Source organism: Coenobita brevimanus, chromosome 65, assembly GCF_032717465.1.
Source record: "Coenobita brevimanus isolate Jiangsu-jjx chromosome 65, ASM3271746v2, whole genome shotgun sequence".
Taxonomy (NCBI): Eukaryota; Metazoa; Arthropoda; class Malacostraca; order Decapoda; family Coenobitidae; genus Coenobita; species Coenobita brevimanus.
Genome location: NC_137018.1, coordinates 36,498,249 through 36,525,303, shown reverse-complemented (window position 1 = coordinate 36,525,303; position 27,055 = coordinate 36,498,249). Strand labels below are relative to the sequence as shown.

Below are 27,055 nucleotides of genomic sequence, written 5' to 3'. Positions count from 1 at the left end.
GTAGCTTATATATATATATATATATATATATATATATATATATATATATAATACCTATGGTACTGTACCTACCGTTTCTCAAACTCTGTCATTTCAACAGCCAATCGTATGGATATTATAGGCAATATAAGTTAATGAAAGTATAGTAGCGTTGAGAAAAAGAATGTGAAAATACATTATAACCCTCTCCAGTACACTTCCATACATTTTATCATTGCTGGAAGAAAACAGTTCGGGATACAATAATCTGCCCTATACCAGTTAAGACCATCCGTTCTCCACTGTCACGGATACTGAGTCATACGGTACCTGATTCATCAACATGACAGTATCTGTTATGGAGTGTTGGAGATGGGGGGGAGTAAACACCTGATTCAATATAACATCTACATGTATATAACATGCAACCGCTAACCCAAAATTTCAGCTCAAAAATTACGGTAGCTATATAACTTACAAGCTATATTCACTCGGCAAAGCACCGTCTTGTCTAGTCCCACGGCCAGTCAACATGCTATATCCTCAATCCCTTAATCACAATATTCACAAAAAAAAAAAAAAAAAAAAAAAAAAAAAAGGGGGCACAAATGGTACAATCGCTTCGCAAAGTCGTCCTTGCATGAATTTCACCCAAGCAAATCAACCCAAATGCGACTAAACAAGGAAATACTCTTTCCAGATCTGTAAATCTTAACGAGGGGGAAAAAAAAAATACAGGAGCACTGAACCTGCAGCAACATTTCCCCTTTCACTTTAAACGCCACTAACACACTAAGGAAAATCTGAAAAACATAAGCGCTAACTGTACAACCAATAAGAGCAGTAACCAGCATAACACATTAAAGCACAGAACTGTCACCAAAATAAACAAACTTAATGATAAGACATGTGAAGTTTAAGCAAAGTCATTTAGAAGTCCAAACACTAGAACCAATTAACCCTTTAATCCAAATGCTCTTATATTCTTGCTACCACCAGAGAAGACAGATGTAGCCTTCACTTTTTTTCCCCTTCACATGATACGGACATTATTTACCCCCCCCCCCCTTCACTGCATGAGGTAGCTATTTCTTAAAACTTGTTCGGAAGTGGCAAAAATAAACCTGTAAATTACGTTAGCGGATTAAGCTCAGCCTGAGGACAAACTTCTCTATCAAAACCTCTAAACTCCATTAACAAGCAAAATACCAGCAAGAAGTAAATCCTGGTAAACAAGGACCCACGCCTAAACAAAGAAAATATGTAAGCAGGCATCAGGGGAACTATTTATCAAGGATTTTAAGACTCCTGAATCACTGTCTTCCTATTTCAAAAGCAATTATTCACTCCAGTCAGGTATGAAGTCTGGTAGCTTTATGCATGAGTGGATCAGTGTAAACAACGGTAAGTTTAATCCCCTTACTACGAAGACGTATTGTTCCATTTCATTCTTGCTATCATGAAACTATTTTACTTGATTTAGGAAAACCATAGTGATGTGGTCAGTGAAGGCTGTATCTACCTCCAGTTAGAAACGTATCTCCATGAGATTAGATTGTATGCAAAGAGGAAGCAAAAGGGAAATATACGTCATCGAATGGAAGGCGTTAAAAAGTTCAAGTATATTTAAGACTACGGAGCCGGTCCCTCCAAGCCGGCGAGATGTGATCACAGCCGTGTGCTGAGGCGCTTTCTCCCCCCCCCCCCATTTAACTACGCCTCCTCGGATAACTCCCATCCACTTCCCGCCGCCACTTTTTCCTCCCATCTCTCCCTGCCTACCTGACTGCTTACCTCCCAACACACACACACACACACACACACACACACACACACACACACACACACACACACACACACACACACACACACACACACACAATCACTATTATCACTGGAACCCTCCCCACGGTACAACTCTTTACCATTGTTCCCAAATATCCAAGCCCAGACACATCCTCGAACCTGCTCTCAGCAAACTGTTACCGCAAACCTGCTCCACTGCTTAACCTCCTCCACTTACTGATCACTCCTTACCTTAACTACCTTGCCTAGTTCCTTTCCCTTCAGGTCTCCTGCCCCATCTCTCACGCTTACTTCCTTCTCCACTGGCTCACCCAAAAATTCTCCTACCCCTCTACTCCCTCTAATGATCTAATCCGAGAGTATTCATGCGTCACATTCACACCCTGCGTTCCCTCACACTTAGCCACATTCTCTGAACTCATGTACGAACTCACTTAATTCTCACATTCTCACTTCATTTTCTACTTTCCCCATTCCTCACACGTCATTTCTGAATTCCCTCAATGCATTTACAAACTCTCAACATTAACCAATGCATTTTCGCATCCTCCAGCCTCTTTCAATTCATTTCCACACAGTCCATCTCCCTTCACCCAAATTAATGTTCACACTGGCACATAGCAAACCTCGAAGCCATGTCTAATCTGTAAACACCTGACAACGCTCGCCGTCCCCCAAACCGGTACAAAACGTGACCTTCATTCTCAAACCTGGGCACCCAATCACAGTGGTCATTTTAGTCATCTCCTAGCATCATTCCTTTTTTTTTTTTTCTTTCCTTAAATCTTTTTAATCATTTTCCATAGACCTGCCAAAATAAAAGTACTCTCTTTCACTCCCCCCCCCCCTCTCTCTCACACACACACACAATCATCCCCTTCCCCCCTTCCCATCAACAACCTTTTCTCCATAACACAATCCTCCGTTACACTCGCCACACTCCGCTCACCTAGCTCTCCTTTACTCATTCAAATGAACAACCCTAAACCTACTTCTTAATGCTTCTCCCCCTTGACCGTTTCCCCAAATCGTCCCGCCCCTTACATAGTTCCTTCCCGTGTCCCCTTCAAACTGTCACCTCATACTACTCTCCTCCCTCCCCCGTGTCACTCTCCCAATTCTTTCCCCAGTACGTTTTACCTCTCACCTACCTCGTCCTGTGTCCCTCCTTTCCCCCTCCCCCATCTGCCACCAGCGACACCCGCATGACAGTGGCCTCAACCCCGCCCCTCAGTGCCAACACTCACCACACACACTTTCCTCACTACCACTACCTTTGCTCTCTTTCTATCTCTCGCTCTCCCTCTCAAAAATATTTCTTCATTCTCCGCCATCATTCACCTGTCCTTATTTAGATGGTCCCTCCACACTTACTCATCCCATACTCGCTTAATTTTCCACCCCTCACTCTCCCTTCTCACAGTCTCCACTCCCTTACATACTCCCTCTTCCCTTCCTCATCGTCCTACATGCTCTCATCATCATCATCCTCCATCCATCACAATCCATCTTCCTTACTTCTCTGCATCACACTTTCACTCTACCTTACTTCTGTCCCTCTCACTTTTTTTTTTTAAACTTCTTTTGCCTTTCACACTATACGGTTCCTGTCTTCCTTTCCCCTCTCGTTTCCTTTCTTCTTCTCCCCCACACCTTTCTCCCCTTCTACTACTCACACACACACACACACACACACACACACACACACACACACACACACACACACACACACACTTCAATCCTTCAACACCAGATAAATCCATAATGTGCATTCACTATTCAATCAGAATAAATTTGGCGACGGAACTGGAAGGGGGATTGAGGGGAAAAGTGAACAAAGAGTAAGGAGGGCGACTGGGCGAGACCAGCAAAAGTAGCTGTACTGTATTTCTGTCTTGTGGTGGTGGCAGTGGTAGGCAGTGTGGGATGCTGGCACTGGTACAACTCTTAACACTCCCCCTCCCTCTCTTCATCCCACTCCTTTTATCCCTCTCTCTTCCCTCATATCACCATTGTTTTTATTCAACGCTTTTTTTGCTATTCATTTGTTTCCAGTATCCGGCAATACATTATCTCCCCTCTCTCCTTCTGTATTAATTCCCCCTTTTCCCTCAACTTTCTCTACCTCTTTCTTCTACACTGAACTGCACCCTACCTCCTGTTTCCTATATTATCAATCCTCTTTCAAGAAGTGACAAAATAAAAGAGCAAAACCACTAATGTAACCAACAGAATGGAAGAAAAATGAAGGCCAAGCTGATAAAGACCACGAGATGTCATACACACTGACGCAACTTCCAAGGCAGATACCCTGCATTACTTCTAACCCACTCGTATCTGTTCTTTTGACCTTCAGTGACAACTCAAGTACGGTACAAACTACTGGAATACAAAAACTACCACACACCCATAAACATAAAATACTAATACTAATAATAATAACAATAAATAATAATAATAAACCCATTATAAGCCCACCAAAAACATGTCCCACAGATAATTCCAGCAAATAAAAATACTCTACTGAAGCCATGAAGCAGAGGTGCACAGCCATCCTTTAACAATGAGCTAAGCATGTGTCACGACATGTTACACCACAAATTCTTTAATGGTTCAGTCATAGCCAATCGTTCCCACCAAAGTTGGAGATCAGAACTCTTGTAACAGGACCCCAACCCTCTCAACTAATCACTGAAACTGGTGACGTATTCTACTGGTTTATTCTTGCTACCTCCAGATAGTCTTGCTTACCTTGAGAATGACCTTTTAATGTGAAGGGATCAGTGAAAGAATTACAGTACCGTATCTAGCTCCTTATTTCAGTTTTGTTATGACTGAGAATAATACGGTAGCTAATACAAGAGGATGAAGTACCAAACAGCATGGATGAAATAAAGGGTACATTAGATTCGGGGTTTTGTCTTATGCTTGATCTAAGTTTTGAAAGTTTCTGGGGTGCAGAGTAATTGCTAAGTCCTATCCTCTACCACATCCACCAAGCCTGTTTCACTTCACCATACAGGCAGACCCCAATATACGCAATCCCAGATTAATATTTTCAGGCAAAACGATCTTCACTTTTATACCTTCCCCAGAACAGGACTTGACCATCCCTATACAACTGCCATGGTACGGGTAAATAAGCTCTGATATTGCTGCAAGATGCCATAATTACACTAAAATCATGAATGCATTATCAGTATGAACTATACTGAATAATCACTTCCTGGAGTTCCTAAGTGAAAAGTCAAATGTGAGTAAAATACATAGAATATTACTTACCACAAGGTAAGGAAGCTGGCCTACAGACATCAGTACACTGACTGTGAACCATAATTATGACAATACTGTAAAGAATTAACATGAATTTGAAAAGCCAGTTTTGACATCCTTAAGTCAACAACAGGTGTAAATTACGAGATATGGTTTAGCCTAATCTGCTTTTGGACTTAGTTAAGGTTATGTAACATCACAGCAGATTAACCCTGACAGGCCTCCTGACAATGCTAACAAACCCATGTTTATTTGTCCCATTTCACAGTACTTCATTACTTTTTTCCTCCAACAAACACAACTCTATCGTACACTGGGTTCTGCCTGTAGTTAATTCAAAATTCACTATTGTAACACCATGATCCAAAGAACAATGCCTCTATACTCCTTGACCATGTGGAGAGAATGGAGAATGAAAGTCACTAGGAATGTGAGTGAGGTGGAGACCAGGGATGAAGTGAGAGGTATGAGTGTGGGTGGTACAAGCTGGAAGGACGATGGTCTGATGGCCGTGGAAGAGTTAACATGGAGGCAATCTTTGTGCCCACCTCCTGATGTCTAGCTAGTTATATACAGTAAGATACCCTATACTCAAGAACTTTTTCACTTTACATAGTTCTCATTCCTTCCTAGCTCTATCCACTTGAGACCTACGTAACCTAAATAGTTTCTCCCAGCACATTAAATTTCAATTTCAATTATATATATATATATATATATATATATATATATATATATATATATATATATATAACACACACACACACACACACAGGTATCATCATCATCATCCAAACCTCCTTTCCTACCCTAGGGCAGGCTGAGGAGTTGCAACATCCAAACAGCCCAAATTTGCCCAATCCAATGGACCATGCTGCCATTCACTCACCATTCAAGCCCCAGGAATTCTGGCTATATCTGATACGGCAAAAACATTCACCACGTTCTGTAGCTTCACATAAAGATATCCGACAGAGTCAATCCAGACACTGTCACATTAAAAAGGAGCGCCAAATCCCTGATCATGCGCATCTCACAATATTCATCCAGCCAGTTCGATCTCTTGTCAGCCATCTAGCCTTACCGACTTCCAAACCTCTCTTCCTCACACACTCATCCACCATACCCTCCACCTTCTCCTTGGCCTACCTCACCTCCTCCCAACTTCAAATTCACTCAGATATACCTTTTTCACCATTTTATTATTATCCATTCTCTCCACATGACCATTCCATCTCAGTACACTCTCTTCGATTCCGGTGTCCACAGACTTCCTCACTCCGCACCTTTCACGAATCACATTATTTCGGATCCTATCCACTCTCTGTACTCCACAAACATTCCTCACCAGTCCCATCTCCACTGTTCTCACCCTTGACTTTTCATTTTCATGCCACACCATAGTCTCACATCCATATGTTAATGTTGGCACTAGTACTCCTTCATGTAAGCCTTGTTCAGCTGCAACACTCAATCCTCTGTTTCTTATCAAGGTCTTCATTGCACCAGCTACTTTCCATCCTTGTGTCACTCTACTTACCACTTCTTTTTTTAACATTTTTCCTCTCTTTTCTATCACTATACTCAGGCATTTGAACTCTTTCACCATTTCTAGTCTCTCTCCATTCACTGTAACATCGCACTGGGAGTCACCTTCTCTCTCAATAATCATCTATCTATCTATCTACTGCCAGACGCCTTAATCCCGTACGGATTGGTCACAAACAAATCGCCTCCACGTCGCCCTGTCCCCCGCCATTTCTCTCCCCTGCTCCCAACTCACACCCCCCTCTCTCATATACTTCTCCACTCCATCCCTCCATCTCATCCTCGGCCTCCCCCTCCCTCTCCCCCCCTCCACCTCACTCACATACACTCTCTTCGTCAGTCTTTCACCTTCCATCCTCTCCACATTGCCAAACCACCTCAGGGTGTTCCTCCTAACGCTTCCTATCACATTCACATACACACCACAACGCTCCTTTATATCCTCATTTGCCAGCCTGTCTCTCCATGTGACTCTACAGGCTCCTCTTAAATGACTCATTTCCACTGCTCTCACTCTTGACTTGTGTCCCTCTAACAACGTCCAAGCATCACTTCCATACGTTCGAGTAGGTATCACAATACTGTCATGCAGTAACTTTTTCACTTCCATGCTCACTTCCCTGTTTCTTATCACTGCTTTCAAGGAACCAGCAACCTTTCTTCTTTGCTGTACCCTTTCAAGCACTTCACTCTCCAAACTTCTATTCTTACTCATCACACTACCCAAGTACTTAAATGTACTCACAGTTTCCATCTCCTCACCATCCAACCTCACTGTACTGTACATTCACTGGCTTCACCTCTCTCAAAGACCATTACTTTACTCTTCCCTACATTTACTTTTAGATTCCGTTTCATACACACTCTTCCAAACTCATCCACCAATCCTTGCAGTTCCCCAAGGATAATCATCACTTTACTCTTTTCAACATTTACTCTAAAGGCAAGATCCTCACAGACATCAGCAAAACTCTGAACTAGTCTACCAAGTTTTTGTCTGGTACTTGCAAGTAGTACTGCATCATCAACATATAACAAATTGGAGATATTCCATCCATCACCATGCATTACCAATGCCATCCCCCTCTCCATTACTCATGTTTTTGCTTCTCTCATCACCCCATCCATATATATATATATATATATATATATATATATATATATATATATACACTGAACAATCACGGGAACATCATACAACCTTGTCGCAAGCCCTCACCAATCGTGAACCACTAACTTAGAAGCCCACTTACTCTTACACATGCTTCACTACTATCATAAAAACTCTTGACATCTAGCAGCTTACCATCTACACCATACATGCACAACAGCCAATCCAAGTCCTCTACTGAAGGCCTCACCCAACCTTCTCCACAATCTCCTTGACAGAGTCAATCTCTGCCACGTTTTGCCTGCAAATTTCCCTCTCTCATCTCTCCACCTCCTGTCTGGCCTTTTTCTGCTGTGCTTGCAAACTCTTGGAGTCCAATCAGTCAGCCTCTTGCTCCATTGGTTATTCCTTATTCTCACTACATCACCTGCCCACTTCCAGGTCTGGTCTCTTATTACTTCTACAATGTCTTTTCCTGTCTCTGAAAGATATTCCTAACAGTAACCTTTCCAGTGCTCTTTGATAACAGGTTAATTGGTTTTCCATCGATTTTATCAGTTTACAGGTCTTACAACCGTATGGTACATCATACGCTGGAATGATACATTTGTTACATTTATCACTTCATAATTACTAGCAAGCTACTTTTCATTATGTTTCATGTATACTTAAAGCTTTCCATCGAAATGTAATGAGTCTTTGTTTCCCGATGATGATCTTTCATAAGTTTCAGTATTTGCTCCATGTAATTATACTCCTCACTTTCAAGAATTTCTTCATTTATTTTGATGACGCTCTTTGGTGCAGTTTTACTACAATTCATCTTCAGCCCTACTCCAAGGCTTTATTTAGGCCATTTAACATTTCTTGCAATATCTCTACCAATTCTGAAATTAGGACAATATCATCTGCAAATCTTAAATGGTGTAGGTAGAAAGGTTGAAGAAAAAAAGAAAGGGGGGGAGGAGGGGCAGAATATATGAGAGAAGTGGAGGAGCGTTTTGGTAGATATGATTAGGAGCAGACAGGGGAGGTGGTAGTGCGTGCAAGGTATTCACAGAAGAAATCTGTGCAGCATGTAAGGTGGTGCATGGGGTGAAGAGAAGATGAAAGGGGGTGCATGGATCTAAAGATGTATCGATGTATAGGTATCAGTGGTATCGGCCCATTTTTAAAGTATCGGTATTGGAATCGGTATCGGCTGATTTTCTGCCGATACTACCGATACTTAAAAGGATTTAGTGCGTAGCATATCACTGACTGGAAGTTATTTTGTTAAACAGAATTTGGATGTTTCATAGGGATGAAAAATAAATCATTGGTAATATCCAATTACTTAGTATATATCATATTTTGAGTACATGGTGCATAGTAATACAGTACATTCTTTGGTAATGAGCCACATCTGCCACCATGGACATGTACGAGACAGGTTGGTAGTCTCTCATCAGCAGCCCAGGGCCCTGCCACAGCCCTCAGACGGCAGGCATCTCCCTCCCTCACTGGTATCGGTATCGGTCTAATTTTGTGGAAGTGAAGGAACAATTGGGTAAATATGAATTGATGCAGATGGGGGACGTGGAAGGTGTGTGCAAGATATTCACAGAAATATGTGCAGCATGTGATGTGGTGTGTGAGGTCAAGAGGAGACAGAAGGGGGTGCAAGGAACACAATGTTGGAATGAAGAGGTGAGACAGGCTGTGGCACAAAAGAAGAAAGCATACAATGAACGGATGAGAAATAGGGGCGTGGAAGAAGTTGAAAGGCGGGAGAGTTATATGTAGAAAGGAAAAGAGAGGTGAAAAGATTAGTGAGAGAGAGTAAGAAGAAAGTGGATGAGGAATTTGGAAGGAATTTGAGTGTAAAGTGGAGGGACTGTAAGAAAATGTTCTGGAAAGAGGTGAAGAGATTAAGACAGGGTAGCAGTGAAAGATAAAAATGGTAGATTACTAGTGGAAAAGGGAGAAAAAGTGAACAGATGGAGAGGACACTTTAAGGAATTGTTGAACACAGACAATGGAAGTAATGCGAGTATAAGTGACTGGGGAATGGCTGGAAGGAGGGAGGTGAGAAGACAGGAAGAAATCAGTAGGATAGAAGTTGTGGAAGCAATGAAGAAAGTCAAACTGGGGAAAGCCCCAGGAATTGATGGAGTGTGGGGTGAAATGCTGAAGCATGGGGCAGATAGATAGTGGTAGAATGGATGTGGAAGATGTGCAGATTGGCCTGGGAGGAAGGTGGAGTCTCTGAGGATTGGAAGTCAGGTATAATGGGGTGCTTCTGAAAAGCCTAGTATTCCGGTAGATGTCACCACCGTTGGGACAAACACAGTCCCCGCGCTGTTTAACCCGCGTCGTCCCGGCGACGTGAATTAACGTCCGCACATGATGTGCACTCATGTCCCGGCGACGTGAATTAACGCGGCAACATTGCAAGGTCCCTAATTTGCACAATTTTCAATTTTCGTGAGTGATTTTTGGCACGTATACACGGGAAAACTTCCTCTATTCCTCTACAAGATGCCAAGCAGGGACAATGTCTTACACCACATAACCTCTCCCCCCCCCTGCATGCCATTGCCTGGCTTCTACTCTTCCTGTACTGATCTTGATCAAATCAGGCACCAGTGATTGCCGTTTGTTACAAGCAAATATATGCATAATAAGCATAAAATAAAAGACGTGAGAAACGGGAAACCAGGGGAAGTGCGTTCATTGATCTCTATGATATTTGGTAGTTTTACTAATAAAACCCTAATTAATAAATTGCCCTATCAGTTTTAAAATGGTCTTTACCATTACTGAACAAAAAAATTTCCAAAATGTTTATGTATTTATTCCAAATCTTATCCCCTTTTGCCATGTTAAAAAAAATCATTGAAGTCTTGTTTGTCAGTCTCTGAAAAAAGTTTAGGCACAAAATGTTCCCCTTTCATTCCTCTTTTGGAAGGTATTTTGCTTTTTTTCTTATGTTCAAAACTAATGGAGTTATATCACTCCAAAGGACAGTAAGCTTAATTTTGAGGTATCATTCGTTTTCTGTTGACTTGCAGTGTCTGTACGATTAGAAACATGATTAGAAACAACTTAGATACCTTTGTTTTTATCTTATGGGTTAGGATTAGGGATGGTTATGAAGAGGTAGAGGGCATTGGAGAAGACAAAGTTGGAGAAACAGATGCAGAAGGTTGGGGATTGTCAGGTAAGGAGGGAAGTGGCGATGGTGGAGAATGAATTGCTGCTTCCGACACATTTTTCATCCCTTGAAATGGCTGCTTTCCAACATTGCAGTAGCTTCTTATTTGGTCGCCCCATCTTCAAAAAGTGTCCAAAAAACGATGAGAAATGGCCAAGATTTGTGCAGACTGAGAACGGGTTGAGACCAAGACTGGCACATCTCACCTCTCCCAGTGTCACAGCATCTCTGGCGTTTCCCGCCTCGTTGCCCCACCCTCCACACACACACACACACACACACACACACACACACACACACACACACACACACTCCCATTGCCAGACGTATGACAATATTCGTAGAAAAAAAAAAAAAAGGTCATATTATACAATGCACAGAACACAGAGATTTCTGCAGGCACATGACCTCAAAATTGGAATTACAAAATAATTTTTTGAAGGGGGAAAGAAGTCGTACTGCTGCCACATTTTTACAGAGAATGAGTGATACTCGGAGCTATTTTACGGGATAACTTTTGCTAATGCCTTTGTCAGTCGAAAATTGGTCCCTGCTGGCGTCCACTCCCCTTAAGACTTTGAGGATCCCAGACAAACTGTCTTACATGTAGGATACCAACCGATAAATGGGAAAAACCATGTGGACCTACCAAAGAACTCTGGGACCACCAGACACTTTTGCATTTAACATATACTATTCATTACGTGAGGCATATGATGCATGCCTACCGGATTGCTTCCCACAAGTGGGGTGACTCAGAATGCAGTTACCAATGCTGGTGGCAGGCTTTCCCACCAACTTGGGCTAGTAATAAAGAAGTGCTATGACAAGGGTGTGAAATTATAGGCCAAGTTAATGTAAAATGGGCATAGTTTTCATTTTTTGTACTAAAACATGCTATTTTACTCATTTATTTCTCATTACGTACTTGAAATCACACTTCTGGGAGGGTTATCAGACTTACCGGATTATCGGCGTTATCTGATAAAACTCACCCCAACTGAGCCGGTAGAGAGGGGTGAATTGTATATATACATATCAATCCACCAACATGGTACACTACTACATTCTATCAAAGAACCAATCAATCAGTACATTAGTATTGCAAGTTTCAGTATATAGCTGATAACTAACTGCACCACTTACTGTATTTCACTTTCATATATTTAATCCCCAAGCACAAAATATTAACTTATTTTGGCTACCAGTACTGTCACAACTCTACTCAGTGCAGGAGGCATCTTATGAACCCATGTGATTTACCATGATTTGTTTTACAGCAAAGATTAAGTCTACACACCCCAACAACTCTGGTTTCAATCTAGAGAAAAAACATATACATGATATAGAGGACACACCTTCTCTAACTTAATCTTCAATACAGAAGCTTTAGTGGTAACAATTAAAAAACTATCAGCATGTACTTACCACATATTTTGAGGGGAGCTTCTAATTCCAGAAGTATTGGCTGTGAAAGGAAGATTTCTCTGGACTTTAAGCACAACCCCCGGATTTCATTTTCAGTCAATTGTACATTCTTTCCTGGACGAGAGCCACGCACTGAAAAAGGTAAAGGACCAAGTTAGTTGGTAATCAAAAATTACAAGAAACTAATAAAATTATAAAATTGCGTACTGCTACTCTGGTTCACTATCTGTACTCATCACTCTTAACATTGCTAACACCAGACTTATTTAATCCGGCTTGGGTGAAAGATGAAGACCTTGAAGGGATCAGAGAGAATCCTGAAAATCTTCATTAACCCCCTCAGGCTAGGTGATGCAAGATACTTTTATTCAGCTTATGTACTGCCCCAGGTTTAAAACATATTAGTTACTGTCCTTTTTTATTTCATTCTGGCCGCCATCAGGCAGTGTTATTCTTTTTCAGCCCCCAAAGTTGAAAGGATCAGAAAGAATCCAGAGATAATCTTCAGTAACCCCCTTAGGCCAAAAATGTACCACACGTTATACTTTGTTCTGGATGATGCAAGATACTTTTATTCAGCTTATGGATGATGCAAGATACTTTTATTCAGCTTATGGATGATGCAAGATACTTTTATTCAGCTTATGTATTACCCCAATGTGGTAGGTGGGGGCGCTCACCATCCACTCATTTGATATAGTGCTGCTCTCGGGTGTCTGCTCTTTCCTCTCCTCCATCCTTCTTTCCTTCCATCCTCTTCTGTCTTTTTTCATTATTTCCTTGTCCTTCTGTCTACAGGTGACTTTACACTCCCTCTTCTGTCTTTCTTTCCTTCATTCTTTCCTCTTCCTTCTGCCTGTGGGTGACCCTACACTGAGTGACAAGCAAAATGGTTTCCTATACACCAGGAAACCATTTACAGTACTATGCTGGATGGTAACCATATAACCAAATTTTGGCGCCTGGTGGTTTAGTGAGCAATTATGGCGCTCCAATCGGAATGAGCCAGTGAAGGTTTATATCCAAGGGATGGTTGGGGTTTACTGCTCATGTAATGCCATTCAGGGATGAGTGAAATTAGTCACTCTCATCTTAAATGTCAGGAACAACTTGCCTAGCCCCGGGCTCCTATGCTCCTCATGGGGTAATGTAGGATCGGATGATGAATGAATGAATAAATGTATTACCCCAGGTTCAAGACATATTACTGTTCTTTTTTTATTTTATTCTGGCTTCCATCAAGCAGTTTTATTCATTTTTCAAGATCCCTCTGACTGATGTCACAGATGAGTCTCATAACACCTTGAACAACAAAGCAGTACTTTGCTACTTGTATTTTAATAAATTTCAAAAAAATCCTTCAACCACACACACACAGATGCTTCATAGCAAGCAGCACACAACTGTTCAGAGGCCTACTGAACAACTAATACTTCCTTCAACCTCACACCAAGCTTATCTACTACCACAATTCATTTTAACTCGCTGACTCTGAGAAACTCTGCAGGGCCTGTGGTACCACTTCCCCAGTCTTTCCAACAGAGTTCATGGTCATATTCGCTAAGTACCGGTATATGTTCATCAAATTCAAGGTATGTGTGTGCAATAGAAGCCACTGCAGTATCCTAAGCTGCAAATTTTTCATGAGCAAATTTATACTCTACCTGTATATTGTATACATTTTTATTTCAACAACCAGTTTTAAGGGGACGGGTATCAGATGAAAAAGGAGATTCTGAAAAATGGGTATCCCAGTTTCAAGGTCTGCAACTACTATAATTAAGCCTCGTATTTATCATTCTTTTTCTGTGTCTGCCCTCCTCTCCTCCTAATTCTTCATCTTTCGTGTCGCTTTTTAATACTCTTCTTTCCTTTTCACATGGTTTTACATTGAGTGACAAGCCTAATGGTTTCCTGTAAAGCCAGGAAACCATTTACATTGCTGGGTGGTAACCATATAACCAACCTCAACATGTTACCTTCAACATGTGGGTTGGCAAACAGTTAGTGCCCCTCCCTGTAAAATCACTAACTCAACAACAAACAGCCACCCCTCATAGGATTACCACGTATGGCTATAGAGAGACATATTGAGGACCAACATATAAATAAAAATATATATAAATAAAAACTAGGGATCTTCAATTCCAAATGGTCACTACTGAGGTAATATGGGTCACACTTTTTTTTTTTTTTTTTGGTCCGACACTGGCATAGGTTTCACAGCCTGCTACCAAGTCCCAGTAGTCCTCCTACGTACCACACACCTCTACATGTCACCACTTCGGTGCTAACATCCACAGTCCTTATTGAATACATGCTAGGGCTGTCTTATACAGGACTGGTGTATTGGTATTAACGGGGGTATTTTTACGGCATATCGGCGGGTCTTCTGGTAGATCAGTAAAGTCTGATTTAATGAAATTCAAATCCTTAAACTGTTCCTTGCCCCAGCGGGGATTTGAACCTGGGTCCAGTAGGACTGCAGGCCACCTCTCTACCAATTGAGCCACTGCCTCCTCCCAAACTACATCTGGGGCCACAGAATGAAGGTCACTGAAATATTAGTGTCTGACCTACCACACACTGGTAGCCTTGATCTCGGGAGGTGTCATATATCGCTGACTAGCAATATCCTCTCGCAAACATTTAGCAAATGTTATGTTTATATAATCAGACACTGTTCACACACAATGAGGCATTGCAAACATCAGCAGCTGTTCACTGACTAGTAAAATCCTCTTGCAAACATATAGCAAATGTTATGTTTATATAATCAGACATTGTTCATACACAATGAGGCACTGCATCAAACATCAGCAGTTGTTCCAATGTTTTCAGTAGGCATCGGGCCCCCTATGCACCAATACTTTTGTGACCCATAGTACTGTACATCACACATAACAATCGCTAACACATACATTCCCCCCAATCGTCCCCCACACTACCACACAATTACTCTCCACAGATACACCACATCACTAACATACCCATCATCATCCTGGGTGGAGATTTCAACGCCAAGTGGTCGGCCTGGCATGTCAACAACCCTGACACAAGACAGAGGGCTGATACTACATTCCCAGACAGATCATCTTTTCATACTGAACAATCTAGACCAACATACTCATATCCCACACCAAGCCCTCTTCCTCCCATCATCTCCAGACGTCACCTTCTGCTCCTCAAACTTCGCCCCCACTACATCATGAAGAGTGGCCAAAACCCTAGGTTCTGATCACCTCCCAATCATCATCACTACCAAAACCAGAATCACCCCAGCTGGCCACAAACACACACACACTACTTATAAGACAGCCAACTGGGAGGCCTTTGTAACTGAAACAGAACAACATTTCAAAACACTGAACAGTACACCCATCACAAACATCAACACCGCTGTGCACACTTTCAATACAATTATACAAAACGCAGACAAACGACACATCCCTAGAGGCAACAGAAAGAGAGACAACCCCAACTTCACACCAGAAATTCAAGGCCTCATCAGACAATGGGACACACTGCAACACTCCCCAACACCCCATACACAAGACACCATACAACAAATACATGAACTCAACACTCAAATAAACAATATCAGAACAGCAAACACTAAACTGGAAAAATTACCTCCAAACACTTAACCACAAAACAAACATCAGCAAACTCTACAAAACACTAAACAGCATCACACTTCCCAACAGCAACACCACACAATCACATCCTGCCATCACAACAACAGACACCATACCCTCAAACAAACAACAAGCAAACACTCTCATCAATCACTTTTCACAAGTCAGCCATCTAAACCCCCATTGCGACGACTGACGTTATCATCTGACGTAAAAGACAGTTCCCCACAGACCCAGACTTCGCACCTGTCACATACAATCAGACAAGGCACATCATTAGCAACCTAAAGCACTTATCCGCCTATGGACCAGACAACATAAACAACATACACCTTAAACACCTTGTACCATAAGGCATACAAGCACTGACCAACTTATCAAACTACAGCTACTCACACAACATAATACCCAACATCTGGAAGCATAGCATTATCATCACTATCCCTAAACCCAACAAAGACCCCACGTTACCCTCCTCACACCGTCCCATCACACTCCTCTGCACCTCCTCTAAAGTCACTAAACGACTGGTACTACAACTAGTCACACCTCACATTCCCCTAGCCCAGTCACAACATGGCTTTAGGTCACTACACTCCACAAACACCCTTCTTACAGACCTTACACAGAGAGTTTTCGATGGCATGAATTCAGCTAGGCCACCACACAGAACACTCCTAATCACACTAGACATTAGCAAAGCTTTTGATGCCATCCCCCACCACAACCTCACAAACAAAATACTCAATGCAAATATGCACAATAACTCAAAACAATGGCTGGCAAACTACTTAGCAGGCAGATGTGCACACATAACATTTGCCAGTCAGTCTTCTAACATCAGAAACTTCACAAACGGCATCCCCCATGGATTTGTTTTGTCCCCTACACTCTTTTACCTACACATGAACTACATACCCACACCCCACACACCACAGATACACATAGCTTCCTATGCAGATGATATAACACATGTACGCACCAAAATGCAAACACAGCTGCACACATCATTCAACCTTACCTCAACACACTACACGAATGGTTCACCACAAACAGGCTCAAAATAGCCCCAGCCAAATCTGCAGTGACCCTTCTCACAAACTGGACAGCAGAACAGTCACATCCCACACCTCACCATAAACAACACTCCCCTACCACACAAACACACACACAAAAAATCCTTGGTGGAACATACAATACATCAATGTCATTTAAACAACACATCACAAACATTAAAAATAAAATAACACCAAGACTCAATGCTCTGAGGTCACTTGCCCATACAACATTTGGACACAACAAAGAAACCACCACCACAGTATACAAACAATACATATGTACAATGATGAATTATGCAAGTCCTGCCTGGGCTTCTAACCTCACCAAAATACACTACAACACTCTGCAGACCATACATAACAAGGTCCTAAAAATAATCACAGGCTGCACAGCTACTACACCCACAGACCACCTACATCAAGAGACCAAAGTCCTCAAAGTCAAGGATCACCTAGACATGAGAGGCACCCAGTTTCCTGCTGCAGCCTCCACAAACCCATAACATCCACTATATTACATGGCAGCACATCCACCCATACCAAGGAACATCAAAACAACACCCAGCACACGATACCATACACAAATACTGTACTGTCATCTCTCCCCCCTTGCCCACCTCAGACCAGCTTCCAGAAGCATATCCACACTCAGATCACTCGCCGCTCCATTCAGTTACTTAAAGACAACACACAGCTGCATGCACGGCCTCCTGACATCCATCCTTCTGAATCCTATCTCCCTCGTGAGGACAGGGTCCACCTGGCCAGGCTGAGATGTGGGCACCATCCAGCCCTCTTAAGCTACCAGAAGAGGCTGGATGACTCCGTCACTGATGCCTGTCCAGGATGCAACACAGCACCCTATACTATTAAGCACATTATGCAAGACTACATTGCACACAATCACCTACGCCAACAACACAACATACACTCTTCGAGAGCTCTGTGGGAAAGCCCGGTCTCGTGGCTGTTCGGCCAGACTGCCTAGAGAACAACTACTACTACTACTACACTTTATGGGTTAAGAAAAATGTGTTGCTACAATTCCTTACAAATGTCTGGTACTTTTAAGACCAACATGGAGAAGGTAAAGGTATGCTTAAGGGGGTCATCAGAAGTAACAGAGAAGGGGAGGCGGTGGTTCAATCGGTAGAGAGGTGGCCTGCAGTCCTGCCGGACCCAGGTTCAAATCCCTGCTCGGGCAGGGAATTTCATAAAAAAGCAGACTTTACCAATCTACCGTAAGACCTGCTGACATATCGTAAAATTCCCCCGCTAATAACATTACACCAGTCCTGTATGAGACAGCCCTAGCATGTATTCAGTATAGACGGTAGGTGTTAGCACTGAAATGGTGACATGTAGAGGTGTATGGTATGTAGGAAGACTACTGGGCCTTGCAAGCAGACCGCGAAGCCAAACCCAGAGTTGGATACATAAAAAAAAAAAATTTAAAAAATATAAAAAGGCCAACCGACCCTCCCCACCCCATATAAGCTAAACAATTTTCCATAAAGATCAGCAAGCTGTTGATCAAACTCTTGTGTTAGAGGTTAGATGTGTATACTATACAGTGCTACTGGTACCTTACGAATTTTAATTATCAAACAACAATTACAATTTAAGCACTAGAACTATAAAAATACCATACCATTACACAAAGGAGCATATAATTAAGCAAAATACTGCAAACAGTTTCACTGTATGCAGAAGCTATTACTAGTTTTACTGGGAATGGCTTGTATGGTTGCAGCTGTTGTAACAGGTAGCTAAATAACGTGGGAATTCAGTACTGTAATATTTTTATCTCTGTGCTGACGACAATAGTTATCAATATAAAACAGATCTTCTGGCATAAATTATCAACTTGTTCAAACATCCTGTGCTGCATCTACTGTTCAAAAAGCTCCAGTTACTGTATCAGTATACTGTAGGCTTATAATTGGGCCTTCAATAAAACTGTTAGCTACAATCACTGATTTAATCAAAATAGCAAACAAGAGTACAGTACAGTATAGTACTCTATTTTGCATACCAAACATGCTATACTGATGCTTGAAAAAAATAAATAAGTAAATAAAAAATAATAATAATAATACAATGTGCAGTACAGTATACTGCAGTCAGGAGGGCATAACCATCTAGTATAGACATATCTAGCATATCTGTATCACTGGTATTTCCATAGACAAATCTTCAGCTATGGTAAGCAGCTAAGAAACATTAGAATTGCCGAAGCCTCCAAAATAGCATCCTCTAACTGGTCTCCATGTTACTGCTCTACAGTAATGACAACCCTAAACTAGTAATGCTCGTTATACACAATAGATAGCAACTGAAAATTCGGGAAACATGGCAAATCTGTTTTACGGGTAGCAATGCAACTTCAGCCTTTTTTTTTTTCTGAAATCTTATAAAGTTCTACAAAAAAAAAAGCAGCAAAGGTAGCTAAAATGACTTACTATACATACTGTACTACACAGTAAACCCTTAGTTATCATGCATAATTAGTACCGAACATGGTTCATGATAAAAGAACTGTGCAATAACAAATGCATACAACCTAAGGGATTTATCCTAATTGGTACCTGGCATCCCAAGTGCAAGCCCAAACTTTTCCTTTGATGACAGTTTAGACCCACTATATACATACATACTGTTATGGTAAATGTCAGAAACAAACAAATGCACTGGTAGGTTAAGAGAAGTGATAAAAAGGGCACATTAAGGAAGAAACTCATACCACAGAGACCTGAGATGGACTTCTGGTATGGTGCTTGAGGGCAGGGGGGATGGAGAGTTAGTGGTCTCCACCACCTGGGATTAACTCCTGAAGTAGGGCCTCATCTTTGAATCCCTCAAAACCACCAGAAACCACAGATAATGTACCACCATTGTCGGCAGAGCTCAGGTGCACAATAACAATGCTTTTGCGCCGAAAAATGCGCAATATCAGCAAAAGTGCAGATTTTCATCTTGCAATGATGTTAAAAACCACTATGTCCAAGGGATCACTGCATTTATTAATTTCACAATGAAAAGGACAAGCAATTACTGTAATAACAAAATCCAATGAAAGATACTGTACTGGTAAAATTATAAACCTGAGGCTACAATACTGCATCCACTTTACAACTTACACCTGTTACTGTACATATCCAATCAAGCCCATGTTACATCAGATTGTCTCAAATCATCTTGTTTACTGTATAAATGCCCCATCATGCTTGCATGCATTGGCCTAGGTAACTAATGGCGGCTCCTAACTGCTTGATCTCTGAAAGCCTCCCTATTTAGTCCCTTAACCCTGAGGTCAAGCTCTATGACCACGTCCCATGTGTTTTTTGGTTTGCCTCTCGCAACCTGACCCCCGACATTCAAACATCTCATCTGCACCCAACTGTCATCCTCCATCCTCTCAACATCCCCAAGCCATCTCAATATACCCCTTCCCATCACAACACCAATACGTTCCTGCCCCATCCTTCCTCTCAACTTTTCAATCGCAATTCTAGCCCCCCCCCAAGCCTCCTATTAAAGGATGCATTACACATCCATATAATCAACATCAGATAAACCATACACGTACATATGAGAACACGAAGTACGTAAAGAGACTTGTGAAGAGGAAAAAGGTGGAGGTAAATGATGATCTAGGAAGAAAAATAAATGCATACTACTCTGAAAATATGAAGTTACTTTGGAATTAGGTGCAGAAATGCATAAGTGAAAACGGAGAGAAATGTGAAAGTGTGAAGGATGTAAGAGGTTGATTATTAACCCATAGGGATGAAGTAAAGACCAGATGGAAAGAATATTTTGAAAGCCTGATGAATGGGAATAGTGACAGCACAGCAACTGACAACATGATTGGTTTTCGGGGTGTGAAGAGAAGGAATGCAATGTCAGGAAACGTGACACTCACACAGGTGAAGAACACTGCGAAGCGGCTGAAAAATGGGAAAGCAGCTAGGGTTGATGAGGCGTATTCAGAGATGATTAAGTGTAGTGGAGAGAGCGGAATGAAGTGCTTGTTGGAGATATGTAAGAAGGCATGGATGAGTGAAACTGTGCCAGCACAGTAGAAAGCAGCTGTGATTGTGACTGAAGTGAGTGATGAACTATCGTGGCATAAGTTTATCGAGTGTGGGAGGGAAGGTATATGGAAGAATTACAGAGAAAGTAAGAGAGATATCAGAAGTCCCAGTGAGTGATAAACAGGGTGGCTTTAGGAGTGGCATAGGATGTGTGGATCAAATGTTTGCAATAAGAAAGATAGTGGAGAAGGCTTGTGAGAAGGATTGTAAGGTGTTTATGACATTCATGGATCTGGAAAAAGCATACGACAAAGCAGACAGAGAAGGAATATAGAAGGTTCCACGCATGTAGGCTAAGATGTAGATGTTAAGCTGCTAGGTGCCATCATGAGTTTTTATGATGGTAGTGAAGCATGTGTAAGGGTAAATGGGCATCTAAGTGAATGGTTCACAATCGGTGTGCGCATGTGACAAGGTTGTGTGATGTCCTCATGGTTGTTCAATATATGTATGGATGGGGTGATGAGAAAAGCAAAAACAGGAGTAATGGAGAGAAGGATGGGATTGGTAATGAATGGTGATGGATGGAATATCTCAAATTTGTTGAAAGCTGATGATGCAGTACTACTTGCAAATACCGGACAAGAACTTGGTAGACTAGTGCAGAGTTTTGCTCGTGCCTTGAGAATAAATGCAGAAGAGAGTAAAGTGACGGTTATTGAGAGAGAAGACGACTCCCAGTGTGATGTTACAGTGAATGGAGGGAGACTGGAGAGAGTTCAAATACCTGGGTACAGTGATAGAAAAGGGTGGGAAATGTGCAAAAGAAGTGGAAACCAGAATGACACAAGGAAGAAAACTACCTGGTGCTATGAGGGTCTTGGTAAGAAACAGAGGCTTGAGTGTTGCAGCTGCATGAGGCTTACATGGAGGAGTGATAGTGCCAACTTTAACATATGTGAGACCATGGTGTGGCACGAAAATGAAAATTCAAGAATGGAAGCAGTGGAGATGGGACTGCTGAGGAATGTACAGTATGTGGAGTACAGAGTGGACAGGATATGAAATAATGTGATTTATGAAAGATGCGGAGTGAGGAAGTCTGTGGACACCAGAATCGAAGAGAATGTACTGAGTTGGTATGGTCCTGTGGAGAGAATGGATAACCCTAGTAGTGAAAACGGTATATCTGAGTGAATCTGAAGGAGGGAGGAGGTGAGGTAGGCCAAGGAGAAGGTGGAGGGATATGCATAAGGAACAGAGGTACGATATGGAAGTTGGTGAGGCTAGAGTACTGACAAGAGATTGAGCTGGTTGGATGAATGTTGTGAGAAGGGAATCACCAGGGATTTGGCACCCCTTTTTAACGTGACAGCATCTGGACTCTACTGGATATGTTTATGCAAAGCTACAGCATGTGGTGAATAGTTTTGGTATATCAGATAGAACCAGGATTCCAGAGGCTTGCATGATGAGTGAATGGAAGCGTGGCCCATTAGACTAGGCAAACTTGGGTTACCTGGACGCTGCTACTCCACAACTTGCCCTACGGTGGAAAAGGAGGTCTGGATGATGATGATGATGATGATGACATCAGAGCCTAAAAATATCCCCTTCCATTACTACCCACATCTCACTACCACACAGCATTACACTCCAAACATATGCCACATACAAAGATTCCTTTGCACAGAGGGAGAACACTCTCAATGTTAGCATAAATGACAGCTCTTTGAACTTCCTCCAACAACTCTTTAACCATAGCCACAGAGCTAGCTCCAGCCCCACTTCCAGCACATGCCCCCCACATAAACTCCTTCACACACTCCAACAAGATCAATCCTTTCACACCTGATAATCTCTACATGCTCTCCTCGACACTGCACCCATGAAATAGCATTATTTCACAGTCTACCTCTAATACCATACCAGTACATCCCTTTATGCAAACACTTTTCACAAAGATTATCACCTAATATCCAATGAAACCACAGAATTAGACATTCTGTATATTCTTACACTACTGATACTGCCTGCAATAATATACTAGCTACCTGTAGTATCAAATATCTGTCAGCAGGGACTTCTACTAGTGCTGAACAAATTGCTTAAAAATCAAACAATGCACAGTGCTGGACATCATTTCCTTCAGTATATCTGTGTTTGAATTGAGTTATAACAGAGATACAGTAGGGCAGTGGATGTTGGTACGGCCCTAACAATAGAGGACATTGTTTGGAAACTTCATGTTCTGTTGTTTGCAGCTGATATTGTACTGGTAAGTGAAGATGAAGGGGAACTGCAAGGCATGGTGAATGAGTCTGGGAATGTGTGTAAGAAACTGAATACAGAGGTCAATGTAGGAAAGAGTAAAGTTGTGGTCTTCAAGACAAATGTGGTCAATGAATGCACAATGAGGCTGAAGAGTGAGGAAATGGAAAATGTGAGTGAATTTAAGTACTTGGGTAGTGTAGTGAGTAAGGACTGAAGTTTTGACGATGAAGTGCTTGAAAGTATACAACAGGGATGAAAGGTTGCTGGTTCACTGAAAGCAGTAGGAAGGGAGGGGGGGGGGGTCTGCACGATAGTACTCGGTACTGTGATAACTCTAAACGTATGAAAGTGAAGCTTGAATCTTGTCGGAAGGAAGCAAGTCAAGAGAGAGAGCAATAGAAATAAGTCATTTGAGGGAAGCATGTGGAGTTACATCAAGAGACTGACAAATGAGGAAGTAAAGGAGCTTTGTGGTGTGGATGTGGATGTGATAGAAGGTGTTAGATGAAAAACAATGTGGTGGTTTGGCCATGTGGCATGGATGGGAAGGGAGAGACTAACGAGGAGAGTTTATGAAAGTGAGGTGGAGGGGGGAGGAGATCAAGGATGAGATGGAGGGACGGAGAGGAGAAGTACTGCTATATGAGTTGGGTGTGAACTGGGGAGAGGGAAGCAAAATGACAAGGGACAGGGCAAAATGGAGATTTATTTGTGGCCATCCCTTATGAGATGAAAGTGTCCGACTATAGCCTAGATCAGTGGTTCTCAAACTTTTAAGTGAGTGACCCTATTTGGAATATTTCAAGACTTCGTAACCCACAGGGTAAAAAAAAAAAAGGAGAGAGAGAGAAACTGGTATAGAGCCTATCACAGTTATTATGATTATGCTAATAGTGTAAAATGGATAATTACAATTTCAATTAAGTAAATAAAATACTGTACATTGAATGCATTAGGCCTAGTCTATGTCCCCGCAACCCACTTTTAGGTTGCAACCCATAGTTTGAGAATCACTGGCCTAGACAGACAGATACATAAATACATGAGAAATTCACTCCAAACCTACCAATACTACAAATGACATGTAATGACCAGCATTACTGGACTGTATATACTTAAGATACAGGCTGTTATCACATTGGGGAGGCTGTGGCTGAATTGGCATAGAGGCGGCCTGCAGTCCTAATGGACCCAAGTTCAAATCCCGGCTGGGGCAGGAAACTGTTTAAAGATTTTAATTTCATAAAAAGCAAACTTTCCAGATCTACCAGATGACCTGCCAACATGTCATAAAAATACCCCCACAAATACCAATACACCAGTCCTGTATGAGACAGCCCTAGCATGTAGCCTATTCAATACAGACGGTGGGTGTTAGTGCCGAAGTGGTGACATGTGGAGGTGTAGGAGGACTACTGGGCCTTGGGATAGGCTACTGCCCCCAAGATATAGGCCCTGAAGCCTTTGCCCAGGAAAAAAAAAAAAATCTGTTGCAACATGGTAACTAGCATCTGCACACACCAACAGTGGCTAGAAAATAAAATACTGGCTGTACCTGTAACTGGTACGGGTAACCTACGATAAAAATCTACAAAATGACCATACAGACAACTTAAAGTCACATCAGTATAGGTTTAAATTAGCACAACAAAATCTTCATTAACAGGGTAATTGGTCTAGAACCCAACTACTTTACATCAGTTAATGCTCTTCATCTACATCAAGTAAAATCCGTCACTAAAAGACACTGCTTTTCAAGGACAGTCATCTGATCACAAACAACTTTGCAGAATATGATGTAAACAAATTGGAGTGTTAACTAGCATGACTCATCAGTGCCATGAGCAAGCAGATATGTGGCAACAACTCTGCCTTGCCAACAAGCCTGCTAGCCTACACAGTGCACTGCTGATGCACGCTGCAAGTAATTCATAGTTACACCCTTATAATATATACCCATTAACAACACAGGAAACCTGTTACCAAGATAAGTGAACATCTCTGTCCTTATGGTACCAACACATTATGCCTTTGCATTATCATAACTACGGTACCGGTATAAATTTACCAAAATATACTTCCAGCAAATGGCAATATACAACAACTACTGCTAGTGTACACCCAGTTTTACTGCTATCAGCTTAAATTATTATTCGCACATTACAGTACAGCAGTACCGGTATATACGGAATATGTGTGTATGTACCGGTATGTATGTATATTTTACTTACCGTATATATAGCTATACTGTATACTGTATATAATGACACACACACACACAGTCCCCCTATACATATGCTTAACTTAGTGGCTTTGACTTCCCATGGACTGTAACGAAAGTCTATCCCCATATCTGACTACCTATATGACCCATAATAACACACAGTACCAATACTGTATATATATTCATATAAGCAATATCCAAACACTTTTCCATATCAACTTCCCTTCAAACTAAGGGCAGCATTAATACTGTGGTTATACCAGTAATAATTATATTCAACTCAGTAGAAACTGCCTGTCCTTGGGCTAAAGGGGTTAAAACTCCATTAAACCTTTACTGCACAAATGATGACTTAGGTATTTTACTCAAAATGACTTTACTCAGCTGCAGAATAACCCTGCCCATACTATATATACAGTATATATACAGTATGGTGTATATATATATATATATATATATATATATATATATATATATATATATATGTACCATCCATCCATCATCCAACTCTATGTTGCGCCATAAGAAGCGGAGGAGCCCTGGGTTTGGCAAGTTGGTCCTGACATTTAAGCTGAGAGTGACCAGCCTCACTCATCCCTGTGTGCCATTATGTGAGCAAAACCCCAACCATCCCTTGGATATAAACCTACACAGGTTCAATCCAACTGGAGCACCTTTATTATCCACCAAACCACCAGGTGCCATAATTTGCTTATATGGTTACCACCCAGCACAGTAGCCTAAATGGTTTACTGGTGTACAGGAAACCACTTGGCTTGACACTTAGTGTAGAGTCAAACATAGGCAGAAGGAAGGAAAGGAAGACAAAAGACGAAGTGTACAGTCACCTGTAGGGAGAAGGAAGAGGAAAGAATGAAGAAAAGAAAGACAAAAGAGGAAGGAAGGACAAGAGGGAAGGGCACACACCTAAATCAGCACTACATTGAGTGGACAGTGAACATCCACACACACACACACACACACACACACACACACACACACACACACACACACACACGTACTGTATATATATGTACCAGTATATATGGTACTGTTAAAAATTTTACTGGTACCCTATATGTTATATCTATCTATCTATTGATAGATAGATAGACAGATAGATAGATATAGATATATATACCAGTATATCTATCTATATATATACCGGGCACACACACACACACATATACATATACCAGTATACACTGTATATATAATGTACCCTATATACATATACAGTATATATATCTATCTATCTATTGCCAGACGCCTCAATCCTGTTCAGGGTGGCCACAAACAAATCGCCTCCACATCACCCTGTCCCTCACCATTTCACTGCCCAGCTCCCAACTCACACCCCCCTCTCTCATATACCTCTCCACTCCATCTCATCCTCAGCCTCCCCCTCCCTCTCCCCCCCTCCACCTCACTCACATACACTCTCTTCGTCAGTCTTTCACATGGCCAAACCACCTCAGCGTAT

General features: G+C 41.7%; 1 protein-coding gene across 1 annotated transcript in view; it reads right to left on the bottom strand.

Moving 5' to 3' along the window:
* LOC145404899 (serine/threonine-protein phosphatase PP1-gamma catalytic subunit B) overlaps nt 1-27,055 on the bottom strand; it is a 177,880-nt gene that overhangs the window by 142,852 nt on the left and 7,973 nt on the right. The window contains exon 2 of the mRNA XM_080276400.1: nt 12,342-12,473. Coding sequence (XP_080132526.1) covers nt 12,342-12,473 — 132 coding nt within the window. The remainder of the gene's footprint in view (nt 1-12,341; nt 12,474-27,055) is intronic.